This window comes from Micrasema longulum, unplaced genomic scaffold (assembly GCF_059751315.1).
Source record: "Micrasema longulum isolate JH-2025_06_02 unplaced genomic scaffold, ASM5975131v1 h1tg000859l, whole genome shotgun sequence".
Lineage (NCBI taxonomy): Eukaryota > Metazoa > Arthropoda > Insecta > Trichoptera > Brachycentridae > Micrasema > Micrasema longulum.
Window position 1 is genome coordinate 917398 of NW_028278051.1, and position 16344 is coordinate 933741.

At 31.2% G+C, this 16344-nt stretch overlaps 1 protein-coding gene across 1 annotated transcript; it reads right to left on the minus strand.

Annotated features, from left to right (window-relative positions):
- Nucleotides 1–4618: 4618 nt before the first annotated feature.
- On the minus strand, nucleotides 4619–16293 carry LOC148278581 (growth hormone-regulated TBC protein 1-A). The gene is made up of 6 exons (XM_088231197.1): nucleotides 16013–16293; nucleotides 15520–15704; nucleotides 14378–14644; nucleotides 12122–12304; nucleotides 6961–7214; nucleotides 4619–5601 (listed from the first exon to the last, which is right to left on the minus strand). Exons 1-6 carry the CDS (start codon nucleotides 16030–16032, stop codon nucleotides 5503–5505), a joined length of 1008 nt encoding a protein of 335 aa, XP_088087323.1. The 5' UTR covers nucleotides 16033–16293; the 3' UTR covers nucleotides 4619–5502.
- Nucleotides 16294–16344: the final 51 nt, after the last annotated feature.

The following is a 16344-nucleotide window of genomic DNA, read 5'->3' on the forward strand; positions in this document are numbered from 1 at the left end:
TAAACCTTGACAAAGAAACAGCCGTGTTCTGAAACTGGTCAGCATATTTAATTTATTTTAGTGATTTTAAACAAACTAAAAACAGAGTTATATTATTTAATATGATTTCAATTCGTTCTACTTAAAAATGTACATATCGTCGGCTTTCTGGAACAAGTTAGTAACAAACATTTTATTAGTTGTGAGATATTGCATTTTTAAATTTAAAAGCTCATCCCAAAGCAACAATTCAATTAAAACTCAAAAAAAAAATGTACTCATAAAATATGAAATATTTTTATTTACCTTTTAACAAAGATTATTTGGTGCCAGTTATGAAGACATTACATTTTTCAAAAATTTGTAGTTACCAACTACATAGTTCTAGAAACCCGACGATTATGTAGCTTCAATATACTACTTGTGAACATTGTTTGAGTGTATATTGTTTCAATCAGATACCTATTAATTATATCTAATACAAATATTTTTTACAGTTATTAAATTTACCATAACACAAAGTGTATATTATAATTATTTGGTGTTTGCTAATTAAGGCAAGCTAATTATGCAAAAAACGGGGTAAATTAAGTTTAATTTAATGCAAATCTGTATTTTGAATAAAATTATTATCAACAGAAATTAAAAATGTACCTACAAGCTAGTCGAGCAAAAAAAGCAGAAAGATCGATTTTATGAAAATTGCATAAAGAAATTATAAAAATAATCAATAACAAAATTATTTATTTCATAAATTGTACTTATTTAATCGACGAAGAAATTAAAAAAATTTCATTGATATTTATTTTAAATTTACGACATAATAAAAAAAAGATTTTCTAAAATAATATATAGCTGAAGTTAGAATTCACAAAAAAATATTAGTGAATTATAATAGTGCGACAGTCCAAACACTGCCATTCAAAATAAGGGCTCCGAGTTCGATTCCCAGATAACAATAATTAAACATACTATTTTATTAACCTGGATATAATTCTGTGATGTAATTCACAGCCAAAATTAGGCTTTTAAATATAATTACAAAAGTAGACAGATAAGGATAGTCAAAACTACAAACAAAACAAATGTTAATTTTTTGGTACTTTTTAAAAGGACAAAAACATGCATAAATTTATTTTTAATATTCATTAAAATTTATCATTACATTTTTTGAAAGGTAACATAATTTTTTGGTGTTTTGACCCTGTAGAAATATGATAACCTACATTAAACATTACAAATTCAAATACATCTCTTAATAAATATTGACTTACAAATCAATCGCCCAGTGCATTAGTCATACAAGTTTAAAAAAACAAGATTTAAGCAATAGGTAGGCTTACTTCTTTATACTCGTGGATATAAGAACATAATCCTTATCCACGGTTAATAATTAGGACAAATATTTGAAATTATTAGGGACTAAGTTCTCGCTCTTTCCCGGGAGATGGTGTTATCTTAGCCTTTTCACATAGGGCAATACTACAGCCAACTTCATCGTGAAGCTCACCATTAGGCTTGAAATGACAGTATAATGTTATTTCACCGGAGTGTAAACAACATATTTTTTTATAGCGTTAAACGTGTCGAATTTCGTGCCAAAAAAAAGAGTCTGCGGCTGAAGCACATAGAATTCTTGTGGAGACTTACGGCGATCGTGCTCTATCAAAAACACCATGCAGATATTGGTTTCAACGTTTTAAAAATAATGATTTCTATGTTGGAGATAAAGAATGCTCTGGCGCACTGAAAATGTTTGAAGACGGAAGCATTATTCGATGAAGACCCATGTCAGACGCAAAATGAACTTGCAGAATTATTAGGAGTTGATCACACAACAGTTTCCAAACGTTTGAAAGCGTTAGAAATGATTCAAAAACAAGGAAATTAGGTGCCGTATAAATTAAGGCCACTCTCGGCCTTTACATCGTCATGTCTCTACATCGAACGAAAAACAGTGAGAATTTATTCAAGACCCCGATACATTATTCACATACAGCCTTAAAAATATTTAGGTGGGTACACCGGATTCATATTTAACACAATAAAAAAAAAAATACATTAACAACTAACTTTCGTTAAAAGAACCACAATTTAACTTTTGTTAAAATAGATTTAAGCATATCAGCTTTAAGCTGCTCGCTTAAAATTAGTATAATAATAATAACATTAACTAAACAATGTCCCGGATAAACAAATTAAGTTCTCCAAAACAAAAGACATCTCCAGGAGGAATATTCAAAATTGTATTTTGTCTAAGGGAAGAGACCATTGCTGGGGACTGTTGAGAATGATGCACACAGTGCTGCATGCTGGTTACATGGTGATATAGAATTTATATTTACGTTGTAATTTTTATTTTAAAATTAAAATTAAGATCCAATAAACAATCGACATTTTATTTCACGATATTCTGAATTGATTTTTATGCAAAGAATCCTATTCACTATTATTATTTATTCTAGTATATGCGGTATTACTTTTTATCTAAAATACAGGCCATATTAAATTTTAGGTGACTATTTGAATATTTCTTTACTCATTGTCTCTAATCGTGTAATTTGAAGATGTCTGACTAATAAACTAGACGATTGAAGTGCATACACACATTTCACAAATAAATATTTTTTTAAATGTTCATAATATTATTTTCATACATTTATAATAGTAGTAAAATTGTCATGAAACATTTGATCGGTGGATTCCAAAATCAGTCAGAAAAGTAACTCAGTTTTAGAAATAGATGAGGATGTTTGGTGCTGTGCGAAATTATAATATATATCGTCAGCTGACAAATGTACCAAGTTATTATAGAGTTTCTTTAGTTTTCAACAATATAGTATTCAACATTACACAACTTGGTTTATCAGGAAGTTCTTTTGGTGTTTGGCTGTGATAGAAACTGTGTTTAATTTTAATGAATGACCTCTCAGATGGCGATTATTGTTCATAGCAAATATTGATTTTAACTTCGGTAAATTATACATAAATATTTCTACATAATTTGTTACTATTTGTCTTATATACGTTTTGCCTTCTATTTTATTGCATTACGCATGAATCAATTGGATTGTGTTCATTGATAAGTACAGTAAAACCTCATTTTTACGTTCCTCAATTTTACATTTTCCCGCTTTTTATGCCAAAGTTCAGGTGAAAAATCATTGTACATATATATTTAATGCAAATTCAAATTGTTATTTCATGTTTTTAAATTTAAGTACCTACATAAAATTATTTAACATGTTTTTTTTTATTCAACAAAAAAAACACATTATAGTATTGATTGAAAAAATACAGAATATTTTTAATGAAATAATGAAAATATTCATAGCCCCCAATTATAACCGATTTGTCAATTTTTCTGGCAGTATATTAACACTGTAGTCTATCTAGTATGTACAATAATTTTTTTTTTATGTAATTCAATTTTTTCTGTACATTTCTCATTTTCTCAATTTAGCGTTTTTCTCAGTTTTACACTTTTTTCAAAAACGTAAAAAGGGGGTATTACTGTATGTATATCTCTGGCTCACAGTTTTTTTCAGAAAATAAAATACATTTCCTCAATTAATTTAGTTAAAATGCTAAGAAACTTCCTCATCTTCACATTTCTCCGACCATATTTTGTGAATCCATAAACAAGAGTGTGAATTAAATAAACTAACACATAAATAAAATAGAATCTCTTTTTCGCTACAGTAGTATGCTATCTTAATAATGATTTATACTGCCTTAAAGCAAAATACAGACAGTCCTTGACTTTTCATAATAACTAGGTTATTTTACACATTTTCAAATTCTTTAACGTTGTGATAAAAGTGAAACTTAAAAACTACTTTTTAACCCATATTATGTACTATTACTATAGAGGCGCCCTAGTGTGATTAAAAATATATATATGTATGTACATTTATATGATTGAAGCGTGAACATTTCATTTTTATTTAATACCTATGATTATTTGGATGACATTTATATGTATATTATATTTGTAGCATGCTGACGTAACTTGATTGACATTATAACCTTTTTTTATTTTCACTTCGGATATGTGAAATCAACACTTCAAACGGAGAGTAATTTGATGAAATCTTATTAATATTGAATACTCTTTGGCAGCGCTGGGTCAGAAAAAGGAAATCTGACACTGGCACTTTCAAATCCAAGCCACAAATTTTTAAATCTAAGTCTACAAAATCCGAAGTAATAGAAATACGGAGGGATGTAATTATTTAGATTATTTTTTTTTATATACTTTGTTTGATCCATTTTATAAATTAAGGTTAATTTTTTTTTTATGTGTGCATGTATGCCTAAAGAACCATTTACATGTGGACAATACAATATATATGATATTATCGTCTTGTCCTAGCTCCGTGAACAGCCTCAACTGCACAGTACAGAACGCTGGGACAGTACGAAAATTCGGCCGCAGTTCACACGTAAGCGCTGCAAAAATGAATACATAACGGCGTTTTCGAATTCACAAAAAAAAATTATACCAAGTTGTATTGGAATGAGGAAGTTCAGTGTTTTTTTTTGAATTTTTTATTTGTTAATAGACTGTTAAACTAAGTCAAAAAATTTTTTTTTTAATTTTTCTACATCGTATTATCGGCGCTACGATTTTTCAAAGTTTTGTATTTCTGAAATAACTCCGCGTGTAACGTCAGAGGTTCATTTCCGCTTATTCTAATTCAGTTCTTCCTTGTTTTCCAGAAGCGACAATCAGACCGGAAATCTTCCGTAGCTGTCAGATCATAGGTTGATTCACATGAACCAGTGACGTCATTTAAAGTAGTGCGTTTTTATCAAAGTATTTTTTATTATTTTTTCTGTACATTTTCAAGAAACTTTGTAGTAAAATTTAATGCTCTAATTTTTACCCCGCGTAAGAAAACCTTTTTTGTATCCAATTTCCCGTAGGGCTGAAGTTCCTCATTGTCAAAAAACTATTTAAATAATAAAAAGGATTTTTTCTGCCACCATTTTTGACAGAATTTTTTTTTCGCAAGCAAATCGCTATTGTCACAAGGTCCTGTCCGTACGTGTTCTTACGAGGACAACGTGGCAGCTGGCATCCGAATGCAGTCATGTCTCGGGACAATTTTTTGCCCAAAAAATTGCTCTTTACATGTGGACAATGGTCGAGTTCTGGGACAAAATAATATTGTATTGTCTATGTATAAAAACGGCCTTTAACACTTTGAAAGTAAACAAAAAAGTGTTTTTGAAGTACATACTATGCTCACCTAATAATAATAACAAGAAAATAAATCCTTTTAAAATTTTTTAAAACCATATAAAAATCCATTGAATTTGACTGGAATTTAATTGGTTAAGAAGCCTATATATACAGTAGTAGGTTGTAACTCTATTGCGGTTGACAATGGCTTAAAAATTGGTAGGTGCCTGCTACTAGAATTAAATCTGTACAAAGTGAAATGCTTAATTGATGTGATGGTTGCAAAATTACTATCGGTTGCTCGGGAGATTGGTAGAAGAGAAAGAAGATTGTTACTATCTGTCAGAACCACGTTCCATCCTCTGGCGTGCGAGCGTTTCTCGTAACTTGATGATAGTCGAGTTTGAAAGGGAGCCGGGCATCTTGAAAATACTCTGAAAAATAGGAAAATAAATAACTGCAATCAAAATAAATTAACACCCGGAACAAATGTTGCTACTATGAAAAATAAATATTACTGCTGAGTAATACAAAATATTGATACCGAGGTAGATAGAGAAAGTATTTTTTTTTCCCCAGTATTTGCATAAAAAAAGGTATGCAAAAATATATATTTTAGTTAGAATTATAAAAATTGGGCAATGAAGGGTTAAAACATTGTATCAAAAAATATATTGTAAATTTATTGATAATTTTAAGTTCTTAGAATTTCATTTGTCTATACACTTTGTAGCTGCAAGACGATTAGTAATCTAGCTTCAAAAGGTACATGTTATCAAATATCTAAATTTAGTAAATAAGGTATAGAATTCCAACCGTCCATGCGCTCAGTAGCTGCAAGACTTGTTGTAATCTAACTTCTATTTTGATAAATTTGTTTTTTATTTCATTTATTAAAATATCATTTAAACTCTAAACTTCATTCTCAAATTAAAAAAATGTAAATAGGGGCTAGATTTCTGACTGTCCATGCGCTCTGTAGCTGCAAGACGTGCTGTAATCTAGCTCCTATATATCATAATTGTTATATACCATAATTGGAGACGAGGAACTAGAATCCCAACCGTCAATGTGCTCTGTAGCTGCAAGACGTGCTGGGATATTTATTTATTGTACAGCGCCTTAGAGGTTTTTTCACAAAAATGGCGCTATATATCTGTACCTCAGAGGCAGACGGATGCAAATCCAAACGTGAAATGTTCCACGTAAGCCTAAAGAATCTACTATCTCTAAGTGATTTTTAATAATTTATATTTTCAGTATTTTAATACATTGGTTCTTTTATTATAAGACTTACATTTCATCAAAATCAGTGGACATGATCATAAACTGGATACGAAAATCAAAATGTCATTTCATCAAATTCTGGATTTGCATCCGTCTGCCTCTGAGGTACAGATATATATCAAGTATAAAAAAAGATATTGTACACAAAATATAATTCTTATTTTTGTAAATGGGGTCAGCGCTAAACAAACTCCTGACATCAATGCGACCTGTGTAGATCTATTGTGATGGAAAATTAATGTTCGCCCTCTAAGCTAAGGTCTTTAAAGAGCCGGGCTACTGAATAGAGGGCTAGAGCTCTCATATCTATTGCTAAATTTCTTTCAAGTATCTAGCTATTAGGTAGGGGGCAAGTGCTCCACATCTTCAAGTTCAAACAACGGTCTACCGAAGATACGGCTTATTTTGTGAAATGAAGCATCACATTCGCATCCTCGCCAATAAACAAACATACATATGTTTTTTAAAGGAATATTTAAGTGGCAGCTTTATTAAGTGATAAATACCTGCATAAATAAGTGGCAGTTTGTGGAAAAGGCGTTTTTAACAATCTCCTTGAAGCACTCGGCCAGAGAAGAGAAATCATCGCAGCGCAGCAGCTGTATTCGGTTCTGCTTGATAAGAGTGATGCAGACCCTGAAGAGGATCTTGGAACCCTCGTAGAACAGGCAATCCCATATCCTCAGGACTGTCTCAGTGGGTAAGACCTCCGCAAACAGGCAGACAAACCATTTCGTACTTATTAGTGCCCACGGCAAACCTAGAAAATTAACATTTTAAATCTGTTTTAAGACATAGGCAGAATGATAAATGTTAAACGGAGTGTAAAGTAGCCATTTAAACCAGCCAATAAATTATAACGTCTGGCTTTTTATGTTTTTGAGGTAATTTTCTTTAAACATATCGTGGGGTAATTACTACAACTACGTAACTTTAAAATCAGGATTTTTGGATAAACCACTAAAACACATCATTGTATCTTTCTCCATGAATGCTACAAATAGACAAGTCGTGATGCATTTAAATAATAGGATGATGACAAAAATGTGTTTTTAGCAGTTCACTAAAAAAATCTAATTTGAAGTTACCTAGTTGTAATAATTACCCTACAATATTATAACAGAGATGGAGAACATTTTAGAGAAGGAAATATGGAAGTCTAGGCGTTTACAGGGCTTATGACTCATCGGATGTCACCTGTCAATTATTCAGTCAGATGAATCTAACCCGCATTAATAAAGGTTTCAGCTCTTTAATTTCACAAAAATCAACATGGAATAATTGAAGATAAATATATAAACATTGGCAGATTAGCGAATGTTACATAAAGTGTAAAATGGCCACTTAAACTAACCAATCGGTCATAAGCCCTGTAAATGTCTAGACTTCCATATTTCCTTTTCTAAAATGTTTTGTTGTAATACGTTATTTTTAGTAAAATCACTGCAATAAATTTGATGTCTACTAATTTCAGAATAAAATAAATAATTTATTTTTTAACGGTTTAAGATAAACTAACACTAAATATTTTAAATCTTACCAAAGCTAACCCTTAATCAAAAGTAGATACCTAAAGTAAATATGCTAACAGGTTAGAGTTGACATTTAATTTAATATGGGAAATCAGTTAGTGCTTCGAATATTAATAACATTTCATTTAGATCTAACTTTATTTTGAATATTCACTGTTTATTTCTGTCTGGGCAGATACAAATACAATGAGGAAGTTCAGTGGTTTTTAAAAGTTTTTTACTTGTTTTTTCTAATCAAGGTTCGTAGGTTTTCACGGCCTTCAGAATACAGATAGTGTTTTTCTGGGTTATTATGCCGTGTTTGTGGGCTTTGTATTGCCGACGTTTCGGAGCACATTGCAGTGTCCATCTTCAGGGCTGAATGTATGAGTGTAGTTTTTAGTGTGTTTAATTGTGAGGAATTTGTACCGTGTCGCAGTCGGGCAATGTATGTGGTTAAGTGTGTGGAGTTTGTACCGTGGGCTTTGGAAGCACCGGGTACCATGAGGTTCGTAGTCGTAACCCATCATCCCTGTTTATGTTATTAGGATGCTTGTATATTTCTATGGCTTCCTTTATTAAACGGGCTTGATGATTTTTGGGCTTTCCAAGGACATTTGGCTCAAATGAGAAATTATGCCCTGTTTCTATGTAGTGCTCTGCAAGAGCTGATTTATCCGGGTAGCCCAACTTGCATGCACTCTTGTGCTCTTTTATTCTTGTCATTATGTTTCTGGCAGTCTGCCCTATGTAGACTGTTTCACAGCTTTTGCAATTTAATTTATATACTCCATCTGTTTCAAGTGGGTCCCGATCTTTTACTGATTTTAGTAAGTTTCTTACTTTTGAGGTCGTACCGAACACTGTCCTTATGGAAGTAGAGGAGGACAAAAGCCTATCTTTTCTAGACGTCAAATTAAGCAGAAAGGAAGATGGCAGACTGGGACATACGGTGTATAGAAAACCCACACATACAAACCGGTATCTCCATGCTACCTCACATCACCACGTTTTTTCTAGTCGGTCCTTCATGACAGAATCGTGATCACCACGTTGTACTCTCAAAACTGCACCCCGCATTTCTGAGAGCTGAACTTTCAGGGTCATAATCACATATACCATTAGAAATCTAACTATAATCGAATATAAAATGTATATGTATACAAAATGTTTAAATAAATAAGACAATTTTAGCTATGCAGATGCTGGGCTCCATTATATGGAATATGAAGAATTTTAGTGGCATAGTTTCTATAAAATCTCTGTATTGTGCTCTGGTCCGATCACAACTGGAATATGCATCGTCAGTCTGGAGCCCTTAGTACAACTGTAACTCTTTTAACTTGGAAAGAGTTCAGTGGAAGTTTTTACGCTACATACAGTTCAAAAAGGGTAAACCTATAAATGAAATTTGCTACCAAACTTTGATGGCTGAGTTGAGGTTACCATTGCTGATCTCACTCTAATACACAAAGTGATATGCACCATAATAGATTGCCCAAAATAACTGTCCCTGATAAACTTTCGTGTACCCACAAGGACCACCAGACTCCGACACATGTTCTAGTATGAGTACAATAGGTCAAACTTAACCCACCATTCTCCCCTCTCCTAGTGAGCATCCACAGAACCGCTAATAATTATGCTGAGCTGTTGGACTCGCTCCACACCACTCCTGCTGCTATCAAATTAGCTATCCTATCCATCGAATGGCCATCCCCTCAATTCTTCCCTATTTAATGTGTTTCTCCATTCATCTTTACTTTATTTCCTTTTTTTTTTTAATGAATAACATGTTAAGTGTAATAGTTATGATTTTATTTTTGTTATTTTCTATAATATTTTATGTACTTTTAACTGTATATTGTAAAAGCCCTCTGGGCGTTTATTAAATGAATAAATAAATGCTTTTTTCTTCACGCCAGTAAAGTGTCTATTTAATTATACATCATTGCTTGTAATATTATTCGGGCGATACATTCATATGTATTTTTATTTAAATACATCACTATGTACAGATGTACTAAGATTATTCCAGTTTACATAGCTTAAGATGCAAGAGTCAATATACCATGAAATAATATCTGTATTTGATTATCAATAAGCCTATTTAAGAGATAAAAAAGTAATAAAATCATAATGAGAGCAGAACAATAAAATGCTATTAGCACACTGATAAGTTTAGCCATTGAAAATTTACAAAGCTCACTTGGACCCGTATTACAATGGGAAGTTAACATTTATCTTCCAATTTTATTTACAAAGTAAAACGAAGTTTTCTGTATGAAAAATATAACAATATTTTGAGTTTGTCCAATTTTTTGTAGACAAGGACTGGATTCAACTCCCTGGGGAGCTGTTTATATTAACATATTACAACAGAGATGAAAAACATGGTATAGATAAAGTGGCCACTTAAACCAGCCATTGACAGGTCATAAGCCCTGTAGATGCCTAGACTTCTATATTACCTTCTCTTGAATGTTCTTCAGCTTTGTTGTAATATGTGAAAAATATAACACGTATACAATGAAGAACTTCAGCCCTACGAGAAATTGGATACAAAAAATGTTTTCTTGCAATGGTAAAAATTAGAACATTAAATTGTTCGGCAAAGTTTCTTGAAAAAGTACATTTTTTTTTTATATATTTTAATAAAAACGCGCTACTTTGAACGAAATTGCTGGTTCATATTGTTGGAGTATTTTTTTTTTGTCCTGTCTTGATCTCCTGTTTTTACTGTCGTAAGCGTGTACTTTTTTGTGTATTTTATGTGGCCTACCCATGTTGGTGTCGGCCGCTTGTATTTGTCACTGTTTAAGATATATTATAATATCTCTTCACAAGCACTTCAAAAGAGAACTGGGCTTACTCACAAAATTATGCACATTAGTTCTCCGTCCACTTTAAAGCACGCATTAAAAAAAAAACATTACAACACAAAAAATAGGCGTTTGTCACATCCCATTTCTGATCTGTTAGAGTAATATTTGAGTATTTAATTATAATAGAAACCTTAAGCTTTTTAACTGTATTACTTTGAATATAGTATTGCGCAATATCAAAGTAATACGGTTAAAATGCTTAAGGGTTCTATTATAATTAAATACTCAAATATTACTTTAACAATATGAACCAACCAATGATATGAGAGCTGTGAAAGATATTCGATTTGCTTACCTTAAACGAACGAATCGGGAGATTCGACAGAGAAGAACCTCTGATGTCACACGCAGACTTATTTCAGAAATACAAAACGTTAACAAATCATAGTGCTGATAATACAATGTATAAAAATAAAAACAAAATTTTTTTGGCTTTAGTTTAGTAGTCTATTAACAAATATATTTTTTTTTTTAAATCACCGAACTTCCTCATTGTTTTCTCTAAACATGTTCAATTACAGGTTACCGACGTAGATATTTTCATTTTTTTTTACAAATATACAAATTTTCAAAAATAAATATCAATTTACTTTATGCCGTCTCGATATGTACTAATGAAGATAGCGCTTGAATGAGCAAAGTAGGGTAAAAAAAAAAATCTACCCTGGCAATACTAACGAAATTTCCATTTTGTTTCTTTGACAATATGACAGATGGAAAAATAATTCAATTTTTAAGTAATTAATTTGCTACTTAAACATTCGTTTGTTAATTACACACGAAATGTGATGCCATTCTGTTTCTTTAAGATCCTAGCAGTATTTCTACACTTTAAAAGGACACAACACGGCATAGTTGAATTCAAATCAGGAGATGCGTACTGAGCGACGTCTACAAAGAAACTAATGAGGCAAAACGTAAACCTACTCATTTATGAGTAGTTGAGTCGCCTTCCGTTTGATGTGCGTATGCGGTTTCTGGACTATTCTTAATTTCTATGCTATTGTAGTATAAAAAGTGTTTTTAGACAAAACTATTAAACTATGCATTTGAATTGTATTTTGGGGTTAAAAGACATAAGGTTCTTTTAGTAAGTTTCTTATTAATTAATAAATTAAAGTTGGGCGTGAGATTAATACATTAACAATTAAGAAACATGATTTATTTTCATCATTCATGTATCTCTCTCTTGTGCCTTATAAAAAAAAAAATATATTGTCATTATAGTACTCTGAAATTCATTGATTCAAAAGTAAACAAAATTGATGTACCTAGATTTAAAATATGCTGGTGCACATCGGGAACTTTAATTTTGATTAGTTCAGAAAGCACGTCGATGTCTGTAATGAGTCCATCCATTGTTCTGGTATAATAATCGGGTAGGATCACTTCTACAAGCACTTTCAACAGCCAGAAGGTAGTCTCTTCGTTATTTGTGACTAAAAGAAGTAACCCTACAAACAATAATCAAACAAATACATACTCAATAACAATAAAATGAATGAAGATCTAGTTAAAATTTAATTTGGTGTAATGAACCCTTTGACTACATATTTATGTTCAAATGAACACTAACTAACTTATAATGCTTAAAATATGGCTTGATTAAAATGACAGCTGCCAAACTAATGTCAATAGTGATGCGAAATTACTGATCACTGATGTACCGATCAAATCGATTTTATTAGTTTTTTCATGCAAACATAAAACTCTGTTTCCGAAAATTGATATAAAAACGCAAAAACAAGCCTATTATAGTGTGTTTAAGACAATTATTCACCAAAAAATAAGACATTTATACTTTTTTCATTAACAACTTCAAATGAATATTTTTTTTATTCGATCAATTTGTCCCATCTCTAACGTTTTTGCAAAATGATGTAACCTTGTAAGAACATCGTTAATAATTAGGTTTATTTAAGTTTAAAACCTAATTTTATATATTTATGTTGATTTATATGTCAAGCATTGTATAAAAAAAATACATGCCAGATACTAATGATTTTTCGGGTGTCAATATAAATCACTCCTTAGACGTTACTACAAAGTTATGTCGTCACTTTTGCTGACAACTGTCATTCTTATCAAGCTATATTTTAAGGACTATAGCAATTTAATTTTTCCTCTGATAAATGAAATAATAATGGCGGGTTTTTGTTTTCTAATCCTGGTAATCTTTTCTATGGTGTCTATTTTTGTCCGCTAGGTTGCAATTTATAATCCCGCCTAAAATGGTATTCAAATTTGACAGTTCAACTCTAGTTAGAGCATCTGATTCCCTCTATTATTATTTGCATTATTTAAGGTTACATGAGAACTGGCTTGTAAACTAATATATTTAAATTTATGTATTTTTAATAAATGTTTTAATGCATGTTTAAACTAACATAGCAATAATTTTTTAACTACAAGAGAAAAAAAAACAGACTTTTTTTTCAAATAATTCAACAATGTTTATTACTTCACAAGAGTCAACAGATGGAAGAGTTGAGGAAATGTGGATGTTTAAACCTAGGCAGAATGGTGAATGTTACACGTGTGTAAAGTGGCCACTTAAACCAGCCAATGGCAGGTCATAAGCCATGTAAATGTCTAGACTTCCATATTCCCTTCTCAAAAATGTTTCCTCTCTCTGTTGCAAAAAAATGTGTACCATATTTACGTGTATACTTATTTTTTAATTTACTTTAATTGTTATTATTATTACTATTTTTTTGATATTTTTTTTGGAGACATAAAATATTTTTTTTTGTATTTTATGAACCTATATTTTGTACCTATTGAAGAAAAAAAAAATATTTTCCTTTTAAAATTTTATCTGCACACATTGTTTATTTAAAAAAAAAATCTAAATATGTTCTTTATACGAAACTGCCGTGTTATAGTATTTATGTAACATAATACTTTTCAATTTTGATTTTTATGTTTTTCATATTATATTGAAGTGTTTATATTCTTTTAAATATGTATCTTTGTAAGGTAAAAGACACAGTGTGCCGTGTATATTAAATATTAAAAAATAATTACGGTTCAAATAATTTTCTTATATTATCAAATATTTTATACAACTGCCAGATTTAATTCAGCTTTCAGAGGTTTAGCCCAAACGGGCATTTACATTTTTTTTATAACTAGTTTCAACCGATACTAAGCGCATGCGTGGAACTTATCCTGACCTGTTGAGAAGGAGTTAACCCTATTATAAATTAGCTGGTGCTGTGTACGCTTCGCGGTGCTTGTTTGAAATGCTGAATAAAATTTCAAATCCTCCCACTTGAGATAAGGTTTACGGAGAACATGTTGTGACAGGTGATACAATGGTAAGGAGATGGGTGAGACAGTTCAATGAAGGTCGTGATAATGTGTACGATGACTAAAGAAGTGCGCTTCCCCTTTTATGAAGAGGGTGGCACTCTTTTTTGAAGAGGGAATACAAAAGCATGTATCGCACTATGACAAGTGTCTACAAAATAATGAGTAATGTAGAAAAATAGTTTAAAGTTTTATATTTTATATATTTTGTTTACCTGCTATGTAATTGAGACCTTGACAGTATCCGACATCTTTATTATTATGCGCATAGGCGACTAGCACATTGAACAGGTGGGCTTGGTGATTGGCTGTTTTGTTAAAGTATATGTTGTCAGGAAAGGTGCGAGGTAAATCCGTTTTTACAATGTCCACTAACTCCTTTTCAAAGGGGGCGTCGAGGAGCCTTTCATACAAGTCAGGGGACTGTTCTCTTATTAAACTGGCCCCCGAAACCAGCATCCACACAGTACTGCGATGCCCACCTGGAAAAAAATAGGCATAATAAATAAATAGAGGACGAGTGATACTTAACACTATGTTTCTTTTTTTGGGTGATACTGCATGTGTTGGATTTGTTCTGACGTTTTGACTACCATTGCAGAAGCCATCTTCAAAGTAAACTGTGTGTTTTGTATAAAAAAGTACGTGTTTATGTACCAGATGAGCCTCACTCACATCGATAAAGATTTCAGCTCTTTTACTTTACAAATTTCAATAAATGGATGAGTTGAGGAAATACGGATGTTTAAAAGTAGTCTGAATGGTAAATAATACGCAGTAAATGTATAGACTTCAATAATCCTTTTTTTTTCCGTCTGTGTTGCAATAGAAAAAAAACATTAAATAATAACAACAGAGATGGCCTATGACCTGTCATTGGCTTGTTTATACACGCTGTGTAACATTCACCATTTTGCCTATGTTTGAACATCCATATTTCTTTCATTCGTCCATCTGTTTGTTTTAGTGAAGTAAAAGAGTTGAAACCTTTAATGTTGTGAAGAGATTTATCTGATTGAATTATTTTACATACTGGGCAACGCCTGAAAACAATTTTCCAATTTTTATACTTCTTCTTGGTACAAATGTTTAATTCTATTACATTAATGATTCCAAGAAACAAAACACTTTAAAAGTCTTGTAACATTAGAGCTTTGTAATACCCGTCAATGGGAGGAGTCCTCTTCCAAAAGTACAGTTGTGTTTTATAAATAATATTAACATTGGTAGCAAAGTTTTTTAATTCATAATAATTAGAAGTCAAACGTTCTTTTAGTGTTCCCATACAACTCTTTCATTCCCAAGTGTTCTGATTATTAATTCGTCATCTTTTAAAAAATATTGTTTTTGCACTTACTTGGTATTCCTTTTCTGATATATCTCTTAACTGTTAAAGATCTCTTAATGGATTTTCCATCTCCAATCATATCAGACCATTTTTTTGACCGCCTTGCCAACACCTTTAAATACATGGACATGAACTGTTCGTAGGACGCGTAGTCAAAGTCTTCTGGTCTTTCGAAGCCATATTCGTCCACTTTACTGAAATAAAAGCACATAAATATTATAGTAAGTGAGAAAATAATTTGATTTGCCTATATATATATTTTTTGTATTTAACTGAATATTTTAATAATTTTCAGACCTTGACATTATGAAGACACTAGTATTGTAATTATTCCGGTAGTTAATGAGTCATAAAAATAGTGAAAGCTCCCCAATATTATAAAACTAAATTATCGAGTTGATTCTTTCAAATGTCAAAGTTACCCCTGCCCCAAGAAAATAACCTAAAACTTAAAGCAATATATTTGTGAAAAGTTGAAGTAAAATGACATAATTTTATTTACCTGAAGCTACTTGTGGCCATGCTTATTATTTTACGGCGTTACGCCCCTTCTTAAGAGATAAAATTAGTATATTTTTAAATCTCCAATATTTCGATAAAAGTATTTACACTACATGTTTTCAAATAAATTTAAGGTTGATAATTTGCATTTAGATTGCCAGATAAAAAGAATTTCGAGAAACATTTTATTTTTTCAAAAAACCCACAAAATCTAATCAGATTTTTATAACAAGATCAAAAAATTAATTAGTTGTAAGTTGCTTTGTACAAATTGAGTGCGAGATCCTATTAAAAAATATTTTTAGATGTTTAAGATATTTGGTTCTTACTTAG